This window comes from Pinus tabuliformis, chromosome 5_2 (genome assembly GCF_031772625.1).
Source record: "Pinus tabuliformis cultivar Carrire ecotype Pingquan chromosome 5_2, CPIR1, whole genome shotgun sequence".
In the NCBI taxonomy this organism is placed as follows: Eukaryota; Viridiplantae; Streptophyta; class Pinopsida; order Pinales; family Pinaceae; genus Pinus; species Pinus tabuliformis.
Genome location: NC_142306.1, coordinates 182,502,558 through 182,529,906, shown reverse-complemented (window position 1 = coordinate 182,529,906; position 27,349 = coordinate 182,502,558). Strand labels below are relative to the sequence as shown.

Sequence of the window (27,349 nt, the reverse complement as noted above, 5' to 3'; positions counted from 1 at the left end):
TGGAAAGTCCATCAAATGGATGTAAAGACTGCATTCTTGAATGGAGATCTAAAAGAGAATGTTTTTATGTCCCAGCCTGAAGGATTTGCTGTGAAAGGACATGAACAAAAAGTATGCAAACTTGTGAAGTCCTTGTATGGCCTCAAACAAGCACCGCGAGCCTGGTATGAAAAATTAACTGAGCATCTTCTGAAACTCAACTTCAATCATTTTGATCTTGATGATGCAACTTTATTTGTCAAGAAAGTTGGCAAAACAGTTGTATATCTTGTGGTATATGTAGATGATCTTTTAATGACAGGGAACAATGAAAGCTATATTAAATCCATAAAGAAAGAATTAGGAAAAAGTTTTGAAATGACTGATTTGGGCTATGTTCATTACTATCTTGGCATTGAAGTAACCCAACATCCAAAATCCATATTTCTTTCTCAAAAGAAATACATTGGAGATTTGTTAAACAGATTTGGCATGAAAGAGTGCAATCCTCTTTCTACTCCAATGGAACAAAACTTAAAGCTCACATCTATTGAAGGAAAGGAATTTGAGGATGCAACAAAGTATAGACAGCTTATAGGAAGTCTCATCTACCTCACTACTACCAGACCAAACATTTCATTTGCTGTTGGAATCCTCTCCAGGTTTATGCAAAAGCCTTGTGAGGGACATTGATCTGCTGCAAAAAGAGTTCTAAGGTACTTGAAGGGAACTCAAGACCTTGGAATCAAGTATACACAGGTGGACGACTTCAGCTTGATTGGATACTCTGATTCAGACTTCGATGGAGACAAAGAAACTGGAGTATCTACTTCAGGATATGCTATGAGTCTTGGATCAGGAGCTGTCTCTTGGAGATCACGCAAACAATCAGTTCCAGCAGATTCCACAACATAAGCAGAATACGTGGCAGCAGCTGAAGCAACGAAAGAAATTGTGTGGCTCAGGAAAATTCTTGAAGATTTGCAGGTAAAACAAGTACAATCAACTCCACTCATGATTGACAACACCTCTGCAATAAAGTTGGCCAAGAACCCAAAGTTCCATGATCGTACAAAGCACATCAATACTAAATATCATCTGATCCGACATCATGTTGAGGCCAAAACAATCCATCTTCGTCATTGTTCCACAAATGAGCAAATTGCAGACATCTTCACCAAAGCGCTTGGAAGAGAAAAGCTTGAAAGATTCAGAACGATGCTTGGACTCACCAACATCCCTTCAGATTAAGGGGGGGAATGTTGACACCTAATCCTCTGCGATTGGGTGAATGTGGAATGTGAACAATCATCAAGAAGATGAACTGATCAGTGACATTCATGTATATAAAAATAGCTACCTAATGAAATAGATGTATCAGTTTTTTACCTAGTCTGGAGTTACTCCTGGTCTGACACAAGGAAGCACGGTATATATATATATATATATATATATATACAAAAAATGGAAACTATATATATGTGTGTGTGTACAAAAAGTGGGAATATGTATTTAAAACGGAAATGTGTTGGATATGCAACCTCTCAAAAATTTGGAAACAAGAAAGCGCTATATATATATATGTTGAGTTTTCTAGGGCATACACGCTAGAAATAATAATTTCCTTCAATAGGTAACTACTTCCAATGATTAGCTAGTATTAATAACATTTAGTATCATTAAGCAGTTACATAGAAGAAAATTTCAATCATGAAACATGAAAGAGCACTAAAGATAACCATGAAACAATAAGACAAGAGACATAGAAAATTTAGGCTTGAAGCCAGGGCAAAACCCACAAGGGGAAAACCCATAAAATTCTTTCCTTATGAGAGAGAGTTCCAGATCCATCAATACATCAGAAATAACCATAGCAAAATAATAGCTAAACTAGTAACTAAGAACCAAGATCAAATGTCAAGCCAAGTGCCATGCCCAACTTCAAATTTTCGGCCCTCCTTTTCTTCTTCTGAAATTTGCTGGATCAGAGATAGTCAAGATCAAATCGATATATCAAATGAGGAAGCCTCTCCTTTATATAGACTTCCAAGGGGGTCGAATGGGTTCCTTTTGGGGGCTTAGACAACCTAAAATAATATGAGACTGAATTTGAAATATATAAATTCAAATTTTCAAATTCTTCACATGATGAAAATACTAACCATGGCTACTATATTTCCAACACTCCCTTTTAGCCAGGGAGGTATTTTTCATTCTCTCTCAAAATCAATCTTGCCGACCAATTCATAGGTCTCACTACACATAGCCTAAGGAAGAGATCACAAATACAAGTCTCTCACTTTGTCAGGATCAATCTTCTTGACAAATCCATAGGTCTCACAACACATAGCCTAAGGGAGAGATCATCACTCTCATCATAAGGAAAGATACATAGCATCCAACTCATCTCAATGCATCTCCCCGACCACAAGGTCTCACAACACACAACCTAAGGGAGGAATTATCATCTCAATGCATCTCCCCAACCACAATGTCTCATATTACACAACCTAAGTGAGGAATAACGATCTCAATGCATCTTCCCGACCACAAGTTATCACAACAGACAACCTAAGGGAGGAATCACCAAATCAATGCATCTCCCTGATCACAAGGTCTCACAGCACACATCCTAAGGGAGTGACAATATTCGGGACTAATCCATTGGTTTCACAGCCGCAGGCTAAGGAAGATTTATGATGCTATGCAATCAATGATCCCTCTCCAAAGGATTCCCAACCATTCCAGTTTCTTCACATGAACATAAACAACAAGCTCAATAACGTAAAAGTAGCCATGGTCGATTTCAGCACATTCTAGCAATATCATTCAATTATTCATTCAGCTTCAGCCGGGGTTTCTCATAAAAGCAATCATCAACAACAATGGTTGAATCCAATAGACAACAAGAGGCTTCTCACAAAAGCAAGCATGAACAACAATGGTTGAATCCAACAAACAACAAGTGGCTTCTTACAAAAGCAGGCATCAACAATGATATCAACAACAATGGTTGAATCTAGCAGACGAAAAGTGGCTTCTCATAGAAGCAAGAAACCTCTAATGATATCAGCAAACATGGTTGAATCCAATAGACGATAAGTGGCTTCTCACAGAAGAAGGAAACCTGCACATCAACAGACATGTATACCATAATCAATTTCAGCACTAGATCCAATAGATCTGCAACCAAATTCACAAATCAGCTACGTTTCTAGTTTCAATGCCGCAAGACTATCCATATTATTTAGACCAACACAACACCCACAAAACATCCAGACTAGATAGAATCAACAATCAACAACAACATCTTCAAATTTTCCTCAAGCAAGTGTCCATGGATTCACAATCCATTATGCCACAAACTCAACAGGGATTTCACCAGGCTCATACCATACTTTCAATCTTACAATTCTTCAGTTAGCTCCCTCTTACACTGGATGAAGAGGACATCAGTTCTTGTCAGAAACATTTCATCGACACATAGCAGAAAAGTCATAGGCTTTTCTTCAGTAGATTTGGATGAGCCATTACTGCCGTGTAACAATCTCTATTGGGTGAGCCATTTCGGCACCCTAGTTGTACTCAAGAAATTTGCATAATAATAAAACCCTTAGAACTGCTGCACCAGTTTTCTCGCATTGGGTTTTTTCAGGGAAGATTGTCCAAAATAACGGTGTCCCTTGTGTGCTTGTTTCAGTATTTCAGTTGATGATCTGTATATGAGTTAAGGCTGCCTTTGTGTTTATTTCAGTATTTATATTTATAAATAACTTGTTATTGGAATAAACAAGTAGGAGAAATAAAACAGATAATGCAGTAGAGATTTCTATCGTGTCAGACTTAGAAATTTCAACACCTCTTAATGCCAACTTCTCTACAATAGTCATTGAATTCATTTGACTCATATTCAGTCCCATTATCGGTCCTCAATATTTTGATCTTATTCCCTGATAGATCATAAGGGACCAATTGAACAATATCGATGGTTTGAGTTTCATTTGAGGGGAATGGTCCCCTTGTATGTTTTCCAGCTTTACAACCCTGACAAACTCCTTCATTATCTAAGTTAAATTCGGGCATACCTGTGACCATCTTCCTTACATCAGGTAAGGCTTTGAAATGAAGTTGAGCAAATCTTCAGTGCCATAATATGGATTGAAGAGAAGTATCACGAGTCATTGTCCCAACGGACTTGCTCCAACCTGATAGAGACCTTCAACCCTGAATCCAAGAGCGAATGCCTCTCTTGGGTTCCTTATCCAAACACGAACCTTCCCATCAATGAATGTCACCTTGAAACCTTTATCTTCCATCGTAGAAATAGAGACCAAATTCATTTTCAAATCAGATACATACAACACTTCTTGTAAATGAAGGGTTTGACCTTGATTTAAGCGAAGAGTTGTTGATTTGGGGTAGCATCGGATGTGCTCTAGCCATGAAAATTGATGGAGAGGCCAAAGCACATGAGATCTCCAAGACCCAGAATGGTTTGGGCAAATTCTAACTAGTTTGGGAGATATTAAAATAATTAATATTTTTAACAGAGTTCCTAAGTCTAAACTTAGGAAAAGTAAAATATTAATGGGTATTAATATAAAACTGGGTTAGAAGGTTCCAAAATTCATGGATCAAGCCAAATCTAATTTTATCTGTTGATTAGAAATTTAATTTTGGTCGTTGAAGGACCAACAGGAAAAGTATAAGAAGAGGCTTGACGGTCAGTTGGAGAACATACTGAGGGAGACCAGTCAGTTCGATTTCTGAAGTGGGGTTAGCTGAGAAATTCAAACTAGTGGCCTGGAGAGAAGCAAGAGGCAGCGGTTATCGAACAGAGAGTCGGGAACAACACCAGAAGACCAGCGCAGAGGTTGGAGAGGCAAACGCAGAGGCAGCAGACTGCGCAGTCATTGGAGGGCCTGCATGGGTGATGCAGAAAGGCAGGAGCTGACGTAACGGGTCTGGGAGCTGCACAGAGGCCAGCAAGCCTGACGGTGAGATTGGGAGAAGTGCTAGAGAATTTTTCTCTGTTGGGTAAGCCAGTTTGGCACCCGATCGTACTGAAGAATTGTTGAATAATAAAATCCTCCTCTGCTACACCGGTTTTCCCACATTGGGTTTTTCTGGAGACAATTGTCCAAAATATTCGTGTTGATGTGTTGATTCTTGTGCATGTGTTTCTTTTTGAATTATGGTGTGATATCTACGACAAAATTTATTTTAATGTTTACTGAAGGGTTTTCATAAATAACTTATTGAGAAATAAGTAGGTAAAATAAATCAGTTGTTGCAGTGATAGAATTTTCACATGGTATTAGAGCAAGTAATCAGAGACAGGAAGGGAAAATCAATTATGGGTCGAGACCATGATGCAGAGGCATCTACGTCAGGAGACTCGCATAGATTTTCAGAAAATTGCACAAGAGACAGTAATTTCGATTTCTCTATGTTGGCTTCCAGGCTGGAAGAAGAAATGTGACTAGCTCTGCATCATCAGAGGTATGGTATATAGACAGTGGAGCCTCTTGGCATATGACGGGAATCCGGGAATGTTTCTCAGATTATCAGGAGGAAAGAATGAACTTTCAGATCACCATGGGGAACAAGGCAAAGTGTACTCCAGTAGGGAGGGGTACCATAGTTTTTCAAACAGAAACGGGAGAGCGGTTTTGTGCTACCAATGTGCTGTATGTACCAGGATTGGGGATGAAATTACTTTTCGTGTCGCAACTTCAAGGCAAAGGTTGTGATGTTTTCTTCATCAAGGAAAAAGTATACGTCAAACACCCGAGCTGGAAAAGGAAAGTGCAGATCGGGATCAAAAGTAACAGGTTGTAAGACTACAACTAGAATCACCAATGGCACTAATAGGTAGTCACAGAGAGAAGGATTTGAATGAACTATGGCACAGAAGAATGGAATATTTGCACCATGGGGCTTTGAGAATTCTCAGGAACACCGTAACGGGAGTTTTGGATCTTAGTACAGAACGAGATGATGTATGCAGAGGATGTGCTCTAGGAAAGTATGCTAAAGCAACATTTCCTAGAAGTAAAAACAGGGCCAAGAGTGTACTAGGATTGATACACTCAGATATCTGTAGACCTATGTCCACTAAAGCTTTTAGTGGTGTCGAGTACTTCCTTACCTTCATTGATGACCACTGAAGGAAAACTTGGATTTATTTTCTAAAAACCAAGGATGAGGTTTTCTGTCGATTCAAAGAGTTCAAGGCTCTGATGGAGAATCTGACTGGGAAGAAAATAAAAGTTTTGCGCTCAGATAATGATGGAGAGTATATTGATAAGGACGTCACTGATTTTTGCGCTAAGGAAGGCATTAAAAGAGAGTGGATAGCTCCTTACAATCCGGAGCAGAATGGAGTAGCACTATCATAAAAGAAGCTAGGGCCATGATGTATGATCAAGATATGCCAAAATTCCTATGAGCAGAAGCATGCAACACGGTAGTCTATGTTCAAATAGAACTCTTCGTCGGGCATTGGGCAAGATTACTCCAGAGAAAGTCTTCATAGGGAAGACGCCTGAAGTAAGTCATTTCAGGATATTTGGGAGCTTAGCATATTGCCGCATACTTGAGGATAAGAGGAAGAAGTTGGATCAAACTGCAGAGAAAGGATATCTAGTGGGATATAGCGAGAATGCTAAGGGATACAAAATCTATCTTCTAGGGAGAAGGAAGGTAGTAGTTCGACGAGATGTGAAGTTCATGGAGGACATGGCTTTCAGAAAATCTCGAGAAATGCCTTTCGAGGAGTAGTCAAAAGAGGAGCTGTTGGTCAAACCTCTTCAACCAATGGAAGAAAAGAATTCTTCCTCTGATCAGGAAGAATCACAGGAGGAGGAGGAGCTAACAGAAGCACCTGCTAGCAGAGGAAGAATGGACAAGGAACTTCGTCAGATTCTGTGAGATGCAGAGGATTTCATCGGTGCACCAAGGAACAATAAGAGGGAGCGAAAACAACCAGATAGATATCAGGCATTAGTAGCTCAGGATGGGGAGCCTACCAGTTTTCAGGAGGCTGCTCAACATCAGGTTTGGTTGGATGCGATGGTAGAGGAGTACAACTCCATAATGGTGAACGATGTCTGGGAGGTAGTGCTAATGTCTCAAGACAGATTGGTGGTAGGTTTGAGATGCATCTACAAGATTAAATACGCTGCAGATGGCAGTGTGGAAAAATAGAAAGCCAAGTTTGTGGCTAAGGGGTATTCTTAGAAGGAAGGAATTGACTACGAAGAGACCTTCACCCCAGTAGCCAGGTATACATCTATTAGAACTGTGGTATCTCTTGCAACATAGATGGGATGGGAGATTCATCAGATGGATGTCAAAACGACATTTTTGAACGGGGTGATAGAAGAAGAGGTATACATTGAACAACTAGAAGGTTTTGAGACACAGGAGAGGAAGTCTCATGTATGTAGGTTGAAGAAAGCCTTGTATGGGCTGCAACAGTCACCTAGAGCATGGTATGGTAGAATTGATGGCTACTTGCAGAAGATAGGATTTGTCAAGAGTGACACAGATCCAAATCTCTACTATCTGGGTGTAGAGAATGAGCCTCTAATCCTAGTATTATATTTGGATGATCTCTTCCTGACAAGATCATCCAGGCTCATCGGGGACTGTAAGAAAAATCTAGCCGCAGAATTTGACATGAAGAATTTGGGACAAATGCATTATTTCCTGGGGTTGGAAGTTTGGCAGCAAAAGGGGGAGATCTTCCTTGGACAAGGGAGATATGCTACAGAAATTCTGAAGAGATTCAGGATGGAGGATTGTAGACCCATGTCTACTCCAATGATCACCAACTGGAAGAAAATTGATGCATCAGAAGACAAGGATGTTGATCCCACCTTATACAGGCAGTTCATAGGGTCCCTGATGTATCTGGTCAATACCAGGCCATTCATTTGTTACGCTGTCAACACCCTCAGTCAGTTCATGGTGGAGCCAAAGAGGGCGCACTGAGCAACAATCGAACATGTTCTCAGATATATACAAGGAACAGTCGATTATGGACTCTTGTACACCAGGAGTAAGGATATCAGATTGAGTGGATTCACTGATGCAGATTGGGCTGGAAGTTCAGTAGATCGGAAAAGTACCTTTGGGTACTGTTTCAACATTGGATTAGGAATGACCTCCTGGTGCAGTAGGAAACAAAAGTCCGTAGCTCTGAGCTCAATTGAGGCAGAATATATGGCTGCAAGCACAGCTTCGTGCGAGGCCATATGGCTTAGAAAACTGCTTGTGAACCTATTCAGAAGAAAGATGGAGGCGACCAGGATCATGTGTGATAATCAGAGTTGCATCAAGCTCTTTGAGAATCCAATGTTTCACGATCGGTCAAAGCATATTGATATCCGGTGTCACTTTGTCAGAGACTGTGTCCAACGAGGAGCTGTACAGTTGAGCTACACTCCTACAGGAGAACAGGTGGCAGACATCCTCACCAAGGTCCTTGGAAGAACAAAGTTTGATTATTTTAGGGAAAAGATGGGGATGATAAAGAATCCATTTCAGTAGAAGAAATTGGGGTGATGTAGTCTAGTAGTAGTTAGCAGTAGCACGATGCAGCATGATGAGAAGAGGTTGCAGTATAGATGCAGTGTTGGGAAGTAGGACCAACAACAACACGGATGTAGAGGGAGTTGCAGTGTTGGGAGAAAGGACCAGCAATAGCATGGATGCAGAGGGAGCTGCCGTACGGATGCAGAAGTGGCAGAGGCAGATCCATGGGCAGCGGTAAGGATGCAATAGTGCAGAGGCAGATCCATGGGCAGCGGTACATGATGCAATAGTGCAGAGGATGTTGGGTGGGGAGGCCTGGCATCAACACAGGTACCGGTGCCGTATAGTTAGAGTGATGCTTAGTATGGAGTAATACTAGAGCACAATCCTCACTAAGAGAGAGTTTTGATTTGGGGTAGCATCAGATGTGCTCTAGCCATGAAAATTGGTGGAGAGGCTAAAGCACATGAGATATCCAAGACCCAGAAATGGTTTGGGTAGATTCTAACCAATTTGGGAGATATTAAAATAATTAATATTTTTAACAGAGTTCCTAAGTCTAAACTTGGGAAAAATAAAATATTAATGGGTATTAATATAAAACTGGGTTAGAAGGTTCCATAAGTCATGGATGAAGCCAAATCTAATCTTAGCCGTTGATTAGAGATTTAATCTCGGTCGTTGAAGGACCAACAGAAAAGTATAAGAAGAGCTTGAGGGTCAGTTGGAGAACATACTGAGGGAGATCAGTCAATTCGATTTCTGGAGCAGGGTTAGCTGAGAAATTTGAACTAGTTGTTTGGAGAGTAGCAAGAGGTAGTGGGTACGGAACAGAGAGTCGGGAACAACACCAGAAGACCAGCGCAGAGGTTGGAGAGACAGATGTAGAGGCAACAGACCGCGCAGTCATTGGAGGGCTTGTGTGGGTGATGCAGAGAGGCCCAGTGTTGACGAAGAGAGGTAGGAGCTGATGCAGAGGGTCTGGGAGCTGCGCAAAAGCCAGCAAGCCTGACGCTGAGACTGGGAGAAGTGCTGGAGAATTTTTCTTTATTGGGTAAGCCTGTTTGGCACTCAGTTGTACTAAAGAATTGTTGAATAATAAAATCCTCCTCTGCTACACCGGTTTTCCCACATTGGGTTTTTCCGAGAACAATTGTCCAAAATATCTTTGGTGATGTGTTGATTCTTGTGCATGTGTTTGTTTTTGAATTATGGTGTGATATCTGCAACAAAATTTATTTTAATGTTTACTGAAGGGTTTTCATAAATAACTTATTGAGAAATAAGTAGGTAAAATAAATCAGTTGTTGCAGTGATAGAATTTTCACAAGAGTAACAATCGCAATTCCTTTCACGGGATAAGTGGCATTATCCCCAAGTATAATCTCCATATTTGTCTTCTTTTCAATCAATTTTGAGAGAGCCTCTTTGTACCCAATGAAGTGCCTTGAGGCACCACTATCAATCAACCAATGATCTAATGTATCTGGAGTAGAGGTGGTGGTGAGGACAAAAATAAGATAAAATTCCTTTTGCTTTTTACCTACAGTAACTTTTTCATACATGGAGTTTCTCGACTTCTTGGGAGGACGACCATTTCCATTTCGAGCAGTGGGAGCATTCCTCTTTCCTTCGTTGAACCTGTTGTTCCTTTCATTTCCATTTCCCTTGTAGTTGTTGTTATGGTTGTCATCATCTCTTGGAGTATCTTTCTTGTGAGGACACTCTCTAGCGAAGTGGTCAAACCTGTTACAATTGAAGCATCTTCCTTTTCTTCCTCCTTTGAATCCCGAGTTGAACCCTTGACCTTGTCTTCTTGGACCAGAATTGTTCTTCCTCTTAGCATGAGTGGAGAAGGCGGTAGGATTGTTTCCATTGGAGGGCTTGTCTCTTTCCATCATCCTTATTTCTTCTTGAGTGCATCTAGGCAATAATTCATCAAATCTCGGAATCCTATCATTGTTGAGGATTGTGGTCTTAAACACATCCCATTCTCTTGTAAGGCCTCCAAGTGCAATAAGGGTGAGTTCCCTGTCACCAATGACTTCTCCAATAGATCGGAGATCATTCTTGATCTTGGTAATCCTCATGAAGTAGGATTGAATGGATTCTTCTCTATCCATCTTGATGTCTTTCAACTTGTTCTTGAGAAAGAGAATTTGATTTGCATTATTTACATTGAACATCCCAACCAGCTTGTCATACATCTCCTTAGATATTTCCAAATCATAAATATATGCAATGAAGGGCTTGTGAATAGAATAAAAAATATTTTTCTTAGCTTTAGCCTCACCTTTCTTGTACTTTGTTTGTGCAACTGCGGATGCATTTGAAGGAGGCTCCACTACTCTTCCTTTGACATAGTCCATGGCATCATTTTCTTCCAATGTCAAATCTAGAGACATCTTCCATGCATGATAGTCAAATTTGTCCTTAATTTTGTCCTCGGATTTGAAGTAAGAAGTAGTCGTTGGGACTATTTCCAAGTTCTTGTCCAACAACTTCCCTTAGCGATTTCTTTTCCTCACTCTTGCTTGGGCTTTTTCTTCACCTGAGCTTCCATACCATGTTAATTTCATATAACAATGGTATGTTCTATGCTTTAGCAAAATTTACTTCAATGTTCCTTATTAGCGCAATGATAATTTCCGGTCGAAATCACATTAACTTAAACACATTGATAGTAAATGTAGATAGAACATAAAAACATGTGCAGAAGACAAGCCAAGACAAGAGAACACAAGATTTGGCGGATGCCAGGGAAAAACTCCAATGTGGGGAAAACCCTTTGATCAAATCTTATTATTATTATTCAATAGTTCAACAGAGAGAGAGAGTACAAATATCAAATTTACTTGCCCAAAACAATCCTGTCAAAATCAGCAGTCAACAACAGTCAACTGCAACCCTAACTAGAAAGTCAACGCTGGTCAAAGCAGCACCAAAATGTCCTCCAAGCAGCTTGGTCAACAACAATCCAATTCGGCCTTCCAGGAGAGTCAAAGTTAGCCCAAAACAGTTTGGTCAAACCCAGTCAAAGGAGAGAGAAAACATTGCTATAATTTCAGTGGTCAAATTTGAAGTCAATACTGAAGTCAACCCTAGTCAAACTATCTCAAACTCCTCGATATTTGTGCCAATAAACGCAACAACAAATGAGAGGGAGTTGCAGTGCAGATACAAAGTTGGTAGCAATATAACAATGTCAACAACAACGCAGATGCAACAATAGAGTTGCGTAGTGGTTGGTGTGTAGTGGCAGGAAGTCATAGTGGCTAGACATTAGCAGTGTGACAGAGGGTGATACAGAGGCAGGGTGTTGTAGCAGCAATGCAGCACTATAACACCTTCCTCGCTAAGAGGGAATGTTAGCTTTTGTAGCATCTGAGGTGTTCTAGTCTCAAAAGTTTGTGGAGAGACTAAAACACAGGAGTTTTCCATAGCCTAGAAATCGTTTCTGGAAATTCCACCTAGAAGTGTCTCAATTAGATTATTAGCCTATTTTTAATTATTTCCTAAGTCTAAATTTAGGAAAAGTGGTTAATTAATCAAAATTAATTGAGATAAGGTGTGAATCATCTAGAAACTCACACAGATCGAATGGGAAATAAACTGGGCCCTTGATTAAGTTTTAATCTTGGCCGTTGGAGGTCCAACAAAAGATTATAAGAAGTCGATGGGTATATGGAGAACACACTTGTGAGACAAACATAGATCGATTTCCTTGGAGAGTCGATTTTCCAGAGGTAGTATCTGGAAGAGTTCAAGCTTCAAAGAAGGAAGTAGAGACGGATAGGGGTAGGGACAGTGAAGCTAGAGGAATATTTTCTAGATCCGGTGAGTACTTTGCATAGAAGCTGAGATTTTTTCCAGGAGGCTGCACAGAGGCAACGCAAACCCTCAAAGGGCAGTTTGATTTTTGTTGAGGAGAAGACGTCTTCAGTTCCAGAGGCCGAGAAAGGGTTCTAGAGTGCGAGAGAAGCGTTTTCCTAGTCATCAGTAGGCAGGATGGCTAGATTGGCAGTCGATTCAGGCAGCACGTGTGACAGGCAGCTTCAGTGTGATGCAAAGCCTGCGCAGGCCTAATTGGACAACTAGCTTTTCAGTGGCAATCAAGTGTTGGGATTGCTCGAAGTGAGGATAAATTAGTTTAATAATGGTAGCATTGGATGTGTTCTAAGCCTCAAAATTTGTAGGGAGGCTTGGACACATGCATTCTCCAATACCCAGAAATCGTTTTCAGAAATTCCATCCGGAGACAGTTTTATTAAAATATTTTTTTTTTAATGGAGGCCTAACTCTAAATTTAGGGAATTAAAATAATTAAAGGGTATTAATCTAAACTGTGGGTGAAACTTCTAGAAGAAGACGAAGATCGAGTCCAAATGATTTGAGCCATTGATTAGGATCTAATTTGGGTTGTTGGTTCTCAATTGGAGGATTATAAGAAGGACATCGATGGGCATTTGGAGAACACATCAAGTAGAGATCAAAAGATCGAATTTCTAAAGCACAACAGTTGCCGGGAGAGAAATTCGAAGTGATCTTTTGCAGTGAGGGGCAGGGATAGTTCCGGTTGGAGATTTTCTCCTGATGTAGGAATACTTAGCAGAGAAGGCAGAGAGAGATCTAGTAGAGGCAGCGCAAAGCCAGAGAGGCTGATGCGGGGCCATGAAGAGGCAACACAAAAGCTCAGAGGAAATCCGTAAATTTGTTGGAGAATTGATTTCCAGAGCCAAAAGCGGGGTGTGATATCGGGAGGGTAGAAATCGAAGTCTCAGAGGCAAATCGATCAACCGGGAGGAGTGACGCAGACCCCAGTAGCTGTGACGCAGGGCCTATGCAATGATTGCATAGAGACTACACATAGGCAGCCAGGGGTTGGCCATTCAGTGGCTGGATCAACTAGGATTTCCAGTGATAGTGTGAGGTAATCTCACTCATCTCTCAGTCAGTGATATTCTTTGTATTCCATAGCTAGGAGGGCATCCAAAGATTGTATTCAGAAATTACCACTACATAACAATAAAACCTAAGCTGTTGCACTGGTTTTCCGGCATTGGGTTTTTCCGGGGACATTTGTCCAAAAATAACTATGTAGATGTGTTGTGTATTTCTTTCTTGTTCAGTTTCTTGTGTCCGTATTTTATTTAATTGGTGAAGGCTGCAATGTATTAGTTTCAGTGTTACTGTATGAAACAATAAATAATTTGTTCAGCAATAACAGATAGAAGGAACTTAATCAGTTGTTGTAGTAGAAATTTGGGGCTTCCAAATTTTCACAAAATTCCCTCAAGAAATTTTTGCCAGTATTTTCTCTGCAGGATTGCCAGTTTTCGTCATCCAGATTGTACTCAGATTATTTCACTATTGCTTAATAAAAACCTAAGTCCCTTGCTGAGCTGCCCCTTGCTACAACTGATCACTAACTCGATTTCCTCAGCAAACCTCCCCCCAGATAATCGAATTCTTGATCTCTCTTGGTGTATTTCCAACTGACCCTCAAGCCTCCTCTTATACTTTTCCTATTGATGATTCAATGACCGAGACTAAGTCCCTAATCAACGGCTAAGATTAGAACTGGCTTGATCCTCATCACTTAAAACTGTCTCACCCATATTATATTAATACACATTAATATTTTTATTTTCCTAAGTTTAGACTTAGGAACTCATTAAAAATATTAATTATTTTAATATCTTTTCATCCAGGTGGAATTTCTCCAAACGATTTCTGGGTCTTGGAGATCTCATGTGCCTTAGCCTCTGCACCAAATTTCAAGGCTAGAGCACATCCAATGCTACCCAAAATCAACATCGACATAGTCTACCCCTTTGATATCCTTGTTCCTTTGTTGATCCATCATTGATAGGGTATCTTCTAGAGCTGCTATATGCCATAGTGTGCCCTAAACCTACATATCTTTCAAACCCTAACTTATAACAACTCTTCGTCGAAGGATCTTAGCTTGAGTGGTTTGGTGAACAATTTGTTTCTCTAGCTGTGTGGGTTGAAGTCTTCGGGGACATGTCATAACTGACCTATTTGTGGTGATTATGAAATAGTTGTATTTGGTGTAGTAGTGGTAGGCAATCTTTCAAAATTATTAATTCTCCAGAAATTCTCGTTTTGGTTTAAGAAAATAAAAACTTATAGCAACTCTCTTCTAAATTACATAGGTCTTATCAATGTTTTTAAAACTGGAAACGGTGACCGGACCGGTCCACCTAATGAACCGGTTTATTGACCGGAACTGGTCGAACCAGGACTAGTTAGGTCTAAACGAACCGGTTTTAGAAAAATACATTAAATAATTATTTTTTAATGAAACAAAACTATTTTTAAGATCTAAAACCATGATTCCAAGCTAATAGAGACAAAATATGCAAAGTTTGCTCATTTATTTACCATGTAAAGGTGAATATATCAAAATGGCACCGAGTGCAATACGTATTATTGACAAAATAGTAAAATACATAAGCAATGAGGCTCTAAATGGCCTATAAAGTCCAAACACAATGCTGCAAGCTATGAGGCCATTGGCCTACTACAAGTCTATAATGTACACATGATCAATCATCAAGTTCATCACCACTACTAGACACAAGATCATCATCAAGAGCTACATAGACATCATTTGGTTCAGAGTCTGAGGATGCCTCAGTTTGATCTGCAACTTGTGATGTGGCGCATCGCTATTGATCTATCTTATGTGTGTTGTTGTGTGAGTTGAATCTTTTAGTCGTTCTTATGTGTCTTGTTGTATGAGTTGAATATTTCAGTCGTTCTTATGTGTCTTGTTGTATGAGTTGAATCTTTCAGTCGTTATGATGTTTGCAACATGTCACTTTCATTTACAACTTATCATGATAAGCCCTTTTCCTTGTTGCAATTTACTTGATATTGAAGTTTTACTTTCTTGTGAGGTTGAGCTTTTTTGAAAGTTTAAGTAGCTTGCAAAATGCAACATTTGCAAATTCTTTTCCTTTTGCTCCCTATCATAAGGATTGGAGTTTTCAATCTTTCATTTACATGTGATCTGATGCACATTATTGAAAGTTCCAAACTTGTTTCTTTTGCTTTGTGGCTCTTATGTTCTTATTGCACCTTTATTGATACCCAAAGGTACATCATTGTGCAACATGTTGTGGTAACTTTGAACTTCAAAACTTGCAAACTTTGTGCCATAGGTTGATACAAAAAATCAAAAGATAGAGGCAGTGGATCAAATGACACGAGCTTAAAAGGTTCAAAGTCTAGGAGATTTTCACCTTGTCATAAGTATTAAAAAGTTAAAAGCTTCGATGATGCATGCCATATTACAAAGATGGAAGGTTGCCAAAAATTAGTGAATGTTGTTGGGACTAGCAAGTTCTAAGTTTACGTGACATGAAAAGTGTCACAATGAGAGTAACTTTCGACGAGGTGTGTCAAAGCTTGAAAACTTCAACAAAAGACTTGAGGTGAAGATAAAAGAGGGACTAGTAGATGGAAAATTAAGGCTTAGCAACACTCCACAAATTTCACAAGTCATAAACTCAATGCCAAAAAGGATTTAAACAACACAAGCTAAAGATCTAATGTGAAACAAGGAGCTTGTAGGTAAAATGTAGTTGTTTCAAGATGTAGGTGGACTTTAAGTGGCAATGGATGCTGATTCCAACTCAAGCTTGTTTCATTTGAGTCACAACATCTACTAGCTGCACATCTTGAAGCTTAAAAAAATTCAGGAAGGGTATACACGTTTTTCTTATCCTTTTGTACCAAAGGCACAACTTGGGGCAGTTGTTGCTAGCTCAACAGTTGCCTGGTGTTATATTTTGGAGAGGCACTTACATTTAGATCTCATATCCTTTGTCCTGACACTTCTTTTGGGCACTACTTAGAGGATTACATCTTTCTTCTCGATGCTCCCAATGCATAGAGGCACAAAGAGGTGGATAGAGTGCAATGCCATTTCGATGCTCAAATTTGTCAAACATTAGGGGTAAGGACAACCCTTGGCAATGAGGCCTAGAAGGGGTGGTTGTATGTGATCTGGAGACAACTTACCCATAACCAATAGGTGGCCACCTTTCATTGGCTTTTGGTAGAGGGTCAACTCTTCTAGATAGAGAGATATCCTCTAGGTTGAATCTAGTTCCTTTAGTTAGATTTCCATAGTGAGATTCTTTCCTTTGACCATGGATGGTAAGAGAGCTTCACATTTGACCTTGACCCTCTCTCCCCTTTATCTGACAATTTGACCTTGACATTCACATAAACATTATATAGTAACCAGCCGGTTTAGGACAGAACCGGCCAGTTTGACTACAAACCGGCCAGTTCCGTCCTAAACCGGCCGGTTAGGGCCAAGAATCGGCCAAAGCACCTTCCTAACTGGGTTTTTCAGCCGGTTCCAACCGGTGGCCTTGCTGACCAGCTGGTTTGACAGGTTACCGGTTAGGACCGGCCGCTTTTAAAAGCACTGGGTCTTATAGAAGCATACTTGAACTTTGGGAAACTCTGATCTTAGCCTTTCTAGGCTCTGTTGGTGACTTCACCTCAAATCATTAGACCTTGTATCACCATTGAGCCCTTCTTTGTTGAATATATTTCTAGTGATCTTTATAGGGAAGCCTCCCTTGTGGGATTAAATTCACCACTAATTAATTAGAGAGAAGCGATTGAGGTGACAGTGGTGGTTTTCCTAGTGGGGCTTTGTACTTGGCCTGCTAGATTTTGCTGTAACAAGTCTCAAACGTATTGTTCAATCTCCCAGTCTCATAACCACAAAGCTCCATCAGCCAAAGATATGCAACAATGAAGAGAGAACCAAGCCATGGAAATCCATCAAAAGATAGAAATGGATCTCATCCAATCGAATGCACCAAGTCAATAAAGAAAAGCATTGTCATGAAGCCTAAAGAGAAGGTGTATACCTCGAGTCCATCAACAAACTTGTATGTTATCCTGAAAATCTTGCCATGTGATGAAAATAACAAAAAATACTTTCATACATATGAGAGGGTAGTAGTATGCATTAATAATTCACTTCACCTCATCCCCCCAACACCTCACCATTGGAATTAAGGCTTGGGCATAAAAGAAAGATAGGTTGACATAGTACTCAACAACATGCAATGGTCAATGAAATTGATGGTGCCTCTTGGAATTAAGAATTTCCTAGAAGGCATGTGTTTCCCCTCTTTGCTTCAAATGTAGACCAGACTGGCCTTCCAAACGTGGAATGAATCTTGCTTTTGCCTATCCATAGCGTCATATATGCTTCCCATTGGTGTCTTTTTTCCATCAACCAACCGAAGCACCTTAAATAGTGGTTATGAGATCACCTCATTAGATTTTATCCATTAAACATAATTAATAAGAGATGTAATTTGGATGGCATCTATCTTCTTCTTGTATTTTTTTTGTGCCCACTCATCACTCACAAACATTCTACTAAGAAAAAACTTTTGGGTACAAATGGGGTAAAGGATTAATTGAAAAAACTGTTTTAATGATGCAAATTGTAAAAATGGTTTTTGGCTATGAATGATGCTTGTCAAATTGCCATTGTGGACTTGGCGAGTTACATAAAACTCAGTAAGTCTTAGTTAAACTTGGCTAGTCTAGTTAAACTCACCATGTTTGACCAAAATTTGGTGAGTCGACTGAAAATTTTAACTTTGGCAAGCCAAGCAGACTCACCAAGTTTCACCAGGGCGTGTGACTATGAATTATATGCTATGTGCTGTTAATTTCATTTTAATAGATTTATTGAGCTTTCTTTACTTGCCAGTTTAATCTCTACAGTCCAAGTAGCCCATTTTTTTCCTTTGGCAACTAATTAGACCTTTCCGTGCTACATGGACTGGCTTGGATTAGATCTTGAGTATGATTTTCACTCTTTTTACTTTTAGTTTGGATACTTATCTGCTATAGATTGGGCTTCTAGGATCTGTTCTTTGATATGACATGTGACTTGATTAATTGAATCTGTTCTTGTTTGGGCGTGAAACTTGATTTTATAAAATCTATTCTTGTCTTTTCTGATCACATTAATATTTGTAAATTATTATATCTGAGGTAATCTGTTTACCTTTAAATTTAGTTTGTCGGCTATAATATTTCACTAAGCATTTTATATTTTTCTTGAGTTATTGAGAATATTTTCTTTATTAATCACACTACCTTTATTTTTTACATCAATATGTTTTTCTCTCTTTTTACTTAAGTTTGGATACCTATCTGCTGTATATTGGGTTTCTAGGATCTGTTCTTGGATATGACATGCAACTTGATAAATAGAATCTGTTCTTGTTTTGGAGTGCAACTTGATTTATAAATCTATTCTTGTCTTTTCTGATCATATTAATATTTGTAAATTATTATATAAGAGATGATTCTTTTACCCTTTAAATTTAGTTTGTGAGCTATAATATTTCTCTGAGCATTTTATATTTTTCTTATGAGTTATTAAGAATATTTTCTTTGTTAATCACACCACCTTTATTTTTGCTAATGAAGTGCAGAAACTAGGGAGCGTCCTTCCTTTTCTTATAGGAGGTCTTTGTGCTTTCACAATTGTGATTTTTCTACGCTTTGTAAGTGTGCAAAAACATATATTGCCCTGTTTTCCAATTTTACTTGTTTTAATAACTGTAGTAATGCATTTACAGATTTCATTGAATTTTAGAGCTACTGCATTTCACAATTTCATGGTAAGGGTCCAGAGAACATAGCTGCAAAATAATTTATTCCAAAGTTTCATATGCTCACATGAATCAAGAAGTGCAAGTTCTTTTTTCTTATTACACAATCATGTTTTTTTAGTTTTAGGTATAATGTTTTGTTATTTGCAATATGAGTTGGTGGAGCTTTTTATTACATTTATGGTGTTTGTTCTCTTTATCATATTCATTTCATGCAAAACCTTGTTGTATTCCTCCTCAGCTATGACATATCTAGAAGAAGGGAAGGTTAACTGCCAGCTTCAATAGTGGTTTGTAAACCCAAAGGACTTGACTGGATTTGACTGTATGTCCTGTGGCTTCCCTGTCACCAATATGCGTTAGGTAGATGGTTCAACAGATTGAGCTAACCCTTTGGGTACTCTCTTTCATCATGTTGAACATTTTTGGCATTAAATTTTGGATTAGCTGGGGGTGACATTTATTAGTGAGCTTGTGTATTTTTAAAGTACTTGTTGATAACTGAGTTCTTTCTTAATTTCTGTTTACAGAATGAGATGCCTTTCTGTTTTAAATTTCTGAGATTACTATATTCAGTTATGCAGAGGTGTTTTGTACATTTGGTAGTGAGTTGACTCTCCTTTCTGGAAATATATTCCAATATCTGCAGAATTTTGAATTGTAAGTGGGATGGAATGGTCAGTTTCAAGCCATTCTGGGCATTTGAACAGTTTCAGGCTTTTTCTTTCAAGTTTTGTTAAGTTATGGTATGTTCTATGCTTATAACAGTTTACTTCTTTTCCTTATTATATTCCACAGATTAGCAATCACATGTACATAAAGTGAAGTGCAGATAGAACATTAAACGATCGACAGAAAACAAGCCAAGACAAGAGACACAAGGTGTGGCTGCTAGCCAAGGATAAACCCCATAATGTGTGGGGAAACCCTTTGATCAAATCTTCTTTTATCTTCAATAATTCAGCAGAGAGAAATAGTACAATAAATCTGATTTATATCAGCAGTAGCAAACCCTAGATCAACAACATTAGCATTAGCGACTTCATCATCAAACTAGGGCAGACGATATCTCACAAACCGACCGTCGGATCGGCTTGATTCCACCACCAAAAGTTGCGGCTTCCAGAGGAGGTTCAGATGAACCTACAACGCAGTTCAGATGAGATCTTCTAGTCCACGCAGGTCAAACTTTACTTCTGCAATTGCAGTTTCAGTTTCGGCAGCTTCCGGCTTCAAACTAGGGCAGTCGATATCTTGCAAACCATCCGTCCGATTGACTTGATTCCACCACCAAAATTTGCGGCTTTCAAAGGAGGTTCAGATGAACCTACAACGCAGTTCAGATGAGGAGATCTTCTAGTCCACGCTGGTCAATCTTTACTTCTACAGTTGCAGCTTCAGTTTTAGCAGCTTCTGCCTTCACATGTGTGAGGGAGAGACCCTTTTCTGCGCAATAGAGAAGAGACTCTTTTATGTGCAGTAGAGAGAGAGAGATATGTGATGAGATGAGTGAGTCCAAATGAGGAAAAGTTCTCCTGTATTTATACATAACGTCGGTTTTTGAATAGATGCGACTGTTGGGCTTCTGAGCCTACATGAGTTGTAGGTCGGCTTGATAATAATTCCATAATCAAAATAAATTCATATCTCCATGAATACTTATCGGAATCGGATGATATTTATATCAATCCTACACCTCTCGACGAGAGGAATCTAATAAAAATATTATCAGCCATGAATAAGATGACCCACATGAAGTTTGGCCCTAGTTGCCAATTTTAACAAGTTTTAAGCTGCTTGTGCTCTTTATATGTCCTGCATCATCATGAATTGCTACTCTTCTATTAAGGCTACATTCTATAATTTCATGATGTCCCAGGGCAACTCAAAAGATTTGCTGAACATAATTTGTTCCACATGGTTTTTTACACTTTAATTATTTGCTGCATCTATCTGGAAACACGATTTCATCTGTTTTCTCCATTGATAATTATAGAAGCTTTTAGTGGGCCTCCTATTAGTGGTACACTTCCTATAAATGGAATGACCTCAATGAAAATTTGGAAAAAGTGATTATGTTGTTCAGAGATGATGATGAAGTGGTCAATGAAATTTATACTTGAAAACCATTGGGGGGAAACTGTCCAAAAGTATTACCGACAATTGAGAGCGAAGCCATAATGAAAGAACCGGAATATGCTATCACGGTCTGATGGTTCATGGAGGGATTGTTGCTAAAATAATGAAAAAGAGGAATGCATTTTTTCTTTTGGATATTGAATTGACAAAGTTAAGGTTCATGTGTAACTAACTCTATGCTTATCAGGCACCCATGTTGTCACCTTGGCTGCTCTATTGTCCCCATCAACATAGGCCTAAAGGGGCCTTTTCGCTACCCTAGTGGTTTCCCCTAGGCAAGAGCAAAAAATTAAAAAGGGGAAATAAAAGGGACCTGTTACCGCTCAAACTAGCAGGGGTCCTAGGAGGGGATCCTATAGAGCAACTACTAAGTCAAGTGGCAACAATGGAGCAATAGCCCAATGTCACCTCAACTAAAGCTCTTTGCTCTTTATGGACTTTCACCGATGGGAGGAGTCCTGATATGAGGAGAATCATTATGTAAGATAGATCAATGATAGGATGTAAAGTGATTCCAAAGCCTATTCACAAGAGAGGCTTAGATGAAAATCTTACTTGCTTTAGAAGCGAGATGTATGGCTCTCTAAGAAGGGCTAGGAGGATCCCTGGGCCTAAGTATGAGAGTATTTCTTGATAAGAGGTGTCCTAGGCCAAAGAATCCTAGAAGAATAAGGTTTCTAAGCAATCCTTGTGAAGTTGGAGTTTCTCGGTTGCGGAACCACAAAGAAACACTAGTGGACCCAAACAAGGTCAAGGGTTTAGGGTTGAATAACAAATTAATGGACTTGACCAAGTTAGGGAGGAGAAGAGGATCAAAGGGATTAGATTTCTCTTGAAATTTGAATGCAATGATCCTAATGAAGGCACTAACCCAAGGAAACCTAGGGAGAAAAACAGTTTTTGAGCTAGGGCTTGCAATATCTTGAGATTCCACCATCGGAATAGCCTCAAATTTGTAGGACCTCTTAAGAAGACCCCAGCGCAGTTCTTGAATGATTTTCAAGGGTTTTTGATGGCTAGAAACAATTTCGTGTGATGCCCTAGGAAGCCTACGAAGGCTAGGCCTTAGAAGAGAGAAGAGGAAGGTGAAAGGAATGTTTGTTTAGTAATCACCTAGGACTAGACCAGTGCCTAGCCTATTGGGAGAATGGAGTCTAATGAAATCAATGTTTAGAGATACTTATTCCCAACCAAGGAGTCGCCTAGCAACTTTGTATGGCCTTTGACAACAACTAGGTCACTTAGGGAAATTTACACTTCTTTATGTTGTAGTTGATGACTTATCAAGGCAAATCATGAACAATCATGTACCTCTAGGACAATAATTCACCATACGTCACAATAACCATATGAAAAATCCCTCACAAAGACAAGAATAACAACTTAGTATTAGCATTAGGGCAACTACACTAGCTTCATGAACGAAAATATTTCATAGATCATTACATGAGACAAAGTACAAGATAAAACATGAAAAAGAGTACTCACAAGTATAGCGAAATTATTCCAATCATCAAAGTGCAATAAAATCGAAGCTCCAAGACAACAACTAAGCTCTTCCAAACATCAAAATGCATCAAGAAACCAATTCGTCTATTAAAGGCTATAGAAAAATTCCTAGAAGAAACAAATGATCCAAATCCAAGTGATGATCAAATGAAATGATCATCACATCAATATATATCCTCCCTAAGGGGTTTGATTTGCGTAACTAGGCCTAATAATGCCCCAACTAATAAAATAATGTGCAAAAATAACATGACTTGGTGACAAACCCATGAAGATAGCCCCATAATACAAAGATAAGCCTCTCAAGAGGGTAAAATGATAAGTACAATAGGTTGAAAGGCCATTGAAGAGGCCTAATGGAGTCCAATGTTTAACAAAGTGAAAGAATAGGCTCCAATTATATTGATCAAGAGGGTGACCCCTTGATATCCAAGCAAATGACCTGTGGCATGGGGGCATAGCAACATCCTCATGGGTCTCCAAATGAATCGAACAATCCTGTATCCTATCTGTAAGGGCTAGAAGAATGGTGCAAGCCCTCCCATTGTCTCCCGCAGTGAGACACATCCTCATCTGGGCCCTGGATCAATTGCTAAGTGTGTGGTGTAAGTGGAGCCAACTGGGCAAGGTGATCCAAGTGCGTCATCATCATCCAAAAGGTGGAATACGAGCAAGCAATAAGTGGAACTAAAAGATCCCATGAAGTGGCAATCTTCTCTTTGCTATGGCGGAGACCCATGTTTAGTATTCCTAATGGAAAAATTTAAAGTGATAACAGGCAATTTCAGCACATGCACACATAAAATTTAAACACATAAGTAAACACCCAAAATTTCTCCAAAAATTGCACCAAGCTAAGCCATTTTATTATAATGCAATGGGAGTACAATGAGAGTATGGTGTGAATGCACTTGGGCTTGCCAAAGGCAAGCTAGACAAATCCCAGGTGATAAAATGAGATGCCTGGATGCTGGAATGTGTGCCCTCTTCTATCCCCTGCATTGCCCTGGAAGAACTACACTGCCTGTTGATATGAAACTGTTGTTTGATCCCCTTCCTGTGCTTAGAAAATTCTAAGAAATTAATCTTTGTCTCCCCTCAAATAACCTAGAAAAACACAGAAAGGGTTTGGCCTAGTTCTGACCTCTGAAATTGACCCCAATTTCTATGTGCTCCACTAACTGGGTAATTCGATCCTCCTGGAAATGGCACTGTTCAACGCCTCCAAAATGATGCTAAATGTTGGTGAATTTCCCCTCCAGATGGCTCCCTTAACCCCGGCTCAATCCAGCCCTAAATGGCCACTCACTCAGCTCCCACGTGTAGCCCAAAAGTACCTCCTGCGCAGGCCCACGCAGTCCTTGGAATGGTCTCTATGCTACAGCAAAGGCTCCACAAAATTTGGTCGTGCTATCACCCTGAATCTTCAGCAATAAGAGGCCCAATGATTCCCCAATAGACTCAACAAGTTTGTTGTCCCCCCACTAGCTCCCCCAGTAGACTCAACAAGTTTGTTGTTCCCCCACTAGCTCCCCCGGTAAACTCAACAAGTTTGTTGTTCCCCCAGTAGCTCCCCCAGGAAATGTGCGTTCGTCTCCCATGCCCAGAATGTTGAAGAAAACCCCACGAAATGCCTGATGCAACGCTGGAATTGGCTCACAAATGGTATCGATCTCCCTCCTTGGGTTAGCACTTGAAGTCCACTGAAGGAAAGGGGTGAGAAAATTAGTTGAGAATCTTGTGTGCTAAACAACACTTGCAGACTTCGCTCAACAACTCGAGCGTGCTAGGTAAGTGAGTTTGTCAAAGTGTCAAAAAGTCCCCAAATGATGTATGCCTCTCCTATTTATCCTTGAGCTCCCTTCTCTCCATGTGGGTCCCATGCATCGACCCTCTTGAGCCTCTCCCTCCAAAAGTGTGAGTTTGTCCAAGGGAGCGTATTTCCTCTTTGGGTGGCCCCCACAATCCACTTAGTATTCGATTTGCCTTATTTCCCCTATGTTGGGCCCTTCCTTAGCCAAAATTTGAAAATGGGGTCCTCCAACCCACTTTTCCAAAGTTAACAACCCAAAATATAAAAATGGAGCAAAATTGAGCAAAATTGTATTTTCACTTAACAAGATTTGCTAAGTGGGGATATCACAATCTTCCCCGCCTAAATGTTGCTTGTCCCCAAGCAACTGCAAAGATGGGTGTTGGAGTACCTGCTCACCCTTCCAAGTGGCATCCTCATCGGGCAAATTCCTCCATCTGACCAAAAATTCTTTGATGACCCTGTTTTGTAATCAGCTCTCGCTAGTGCCCATAATAGCCTTAGGCTCCAAGACCAAGTGTCCCTCATCATCCAAGGGTGGAAACTCTAAAGTTGTTGTCACCTGTTGTCCCTGTTCCTTTTTTAGGCAAGATACATGGAATATGTTATGGACCTTGCTCCCTGGAGGCAGCTCCAACTCATACACTACCTCTCCAACCCGCCTAGTGACCCGATATGCCCATAAAAATGGGGCTTAAGATTCTTGGCCCCCTTCTGCTTGAGCATGGATTGTCTATACAGCTGGAGTCTAAAAAATACAAATCTCCAATCTCGAACTGCCTCTCTACTCGACCCCTGTCAGTGTACAGTTTTGTAATATTCCTAATGGAAAATTTGTAGTGATAACAAAGACATGCAATAATTTCAAAACAAAAATTTGCTCAGTGAACACACATATAACAGAATTTTCGCCTCAAACACCAAACTGGCCAAATTTCATTAAGTATAATGGCTGGAGTACAATAGAAGATGGAAGAGGTGCACTTGGGCTTGCACAAGGCAAGCTACAAGCCTCAGGTGATCAGTACAAAAATGCTTAACTGTTGTAGAAATGCTGCTCTCTAGAAAACTGCGCTGACCCTATGTTTCTGCACTGCTTGCTGACTTCACGCCCTTATTTACCCCCACAAAATTGCCTAGAAAATCTTCTAAAGTTAGGGGTGTACTCCTTGCCAAAACCCCAGAATAACCCAAAAAGGGTTTTCCCTAGTTTTGACCCTCCAAATTCGGCCTCCCACACCTTCCTCCACCAAAACCAGAAATCTGCACTTGTAGCTGGAACTGTTGTTTCTTTTCTTGCTCCCAAAATGCTAGGAAACCCCTCCAAGTAAGCCTCCAATCAAAATCCCGACTCCTCAATCCTCCAGCCAAGGCTCCCTCCAAAAAACCCACACCAAAGACTGCGTAGCCCTGTAGGAGATGACGTAGTCCCTTGTGCCCAGAATTTGATCGAGCGTTTGGCTCCTTCTCCCACTGAAGATTCACCCCTCTAGACTGGAAATTGGTCAAGGATTGCTCTGGGAACACCTCTCACCCAATTCTTGACACCTCTGCTCCACCAAGACAACGTGGCTTCCTTTATTGCTGGATTAGTTCTTGCATTCACGTGGTATCATACTGAACACAATTAGTTCAGTAATTTTGGATGTTTTTTTCGTTGTGATCAACAATAGTTTGCAGTACAGTGGCAATGCTAGCAACAACGCAGATGCAACATTTGAGAGGGAGTTGTAGTACAATGTAGCATTGGCAGTGGCAGTGTCAAAGGCAATAGTACAGTTATAGCAACAACGTAGTAGTTGGTGGACAACATGTCAGACATCAATAGCGCAGAGGACGATGCTTTAGAGTCAGAGCAGTATGCAACAACAGTATATTATTAGAGCTCATTCCTCGCTAAGAGAGAGTGTTGATTTGGGGTAGCATCAAATGTGCTCTAAGCCTCAAATTTTGCAAGGAGGCTTGGGCACATGTATTCCAAAGAACCCAAAATGATTTTTGGGAAATTCCATCCAGAAATGATTTTATTAAAATGATTAATATTTTTAATGGAGTTCCTAAGTCTAAACTTAGGAAAATTAAAATATTAATGGGTATTAATCTAATTGTGGGTGTAACTTCTAGAAGAAGATGAAGATCAAGCCAAAATGATCTGAGCCTTTGATTAGGAGTTAATCTAGGCCGTTGGTTGTCCAATAGAAAGATATAAGAAGGGGATTGAGGGTCATTTGGAAAACACACCAAGAGATCAAGAGATCGAATTTCTGAAGTGAGAAGTTCCTCAAAGATCCTGGTACTACTGATCTGGGCTCCTGTGAAGATCCAAGAGGTGGACTCCTCAAAGATCCTACCCGTTTGTAGCTCTTTCGAACTACAACTCCAAATCATCCCACCTCCCTCCTGGAGGTATCTCGGCTATCATGGTGAACTCCTCTTCGATCTTTGTGGCTGCAACCTTAGGATCATGCCTCTCACCCTTGTCCTTTTTCTTCAAAGGAACTTTGAGGAACTTCTCGCTTCAGAAATTCGGTTGGTGAGAAGTTTCTTCAAAGATTATTAGTACCAGGATCTTTGAGGAACTGCATGGGAGCCCAGATTAGTAGTACTAGGATGGACTAGTGTCGGTTGGTGTCGAGGAGTGTCGGGGAGACAGTTGAGTGGCTAGGAGTGCCAG

The 27,349-nt window shown here is 40.0% G+C and overlaps 1 protein-coding gene across 6 annotated transcripts in view; it reads left to right on the top strand.

The window, feature by feature from the left end:
• Positions 1–27,349, top strand: part of LOC149158149 (uncharacterized) — a 167,471-nt gene that overhangs the window by 7,994 nt on the left and 132,128 nt on the right. For 4 of the 6 annotated variants that reach the window (XM_089436144.1, XM_089436142.1, XM_089436141.1 and 1 more), the window contains one exon: positions 19,035–19,106. The exons of 1 other annotated variant lie outside the window; for it this stretch is intronic. In XM_089436144.1, coding sequence (XP_089292270.1) covers positions 19,035–19,106 — 72 coding nt within the window. Of the gene's footprint in view, positions 1–19,029; positions 19,107–27,349 lie in introns of all 6 variants that reach the window. One more of the 6 variants, XR_016261661.1, reaches the window with a different exon arrangement.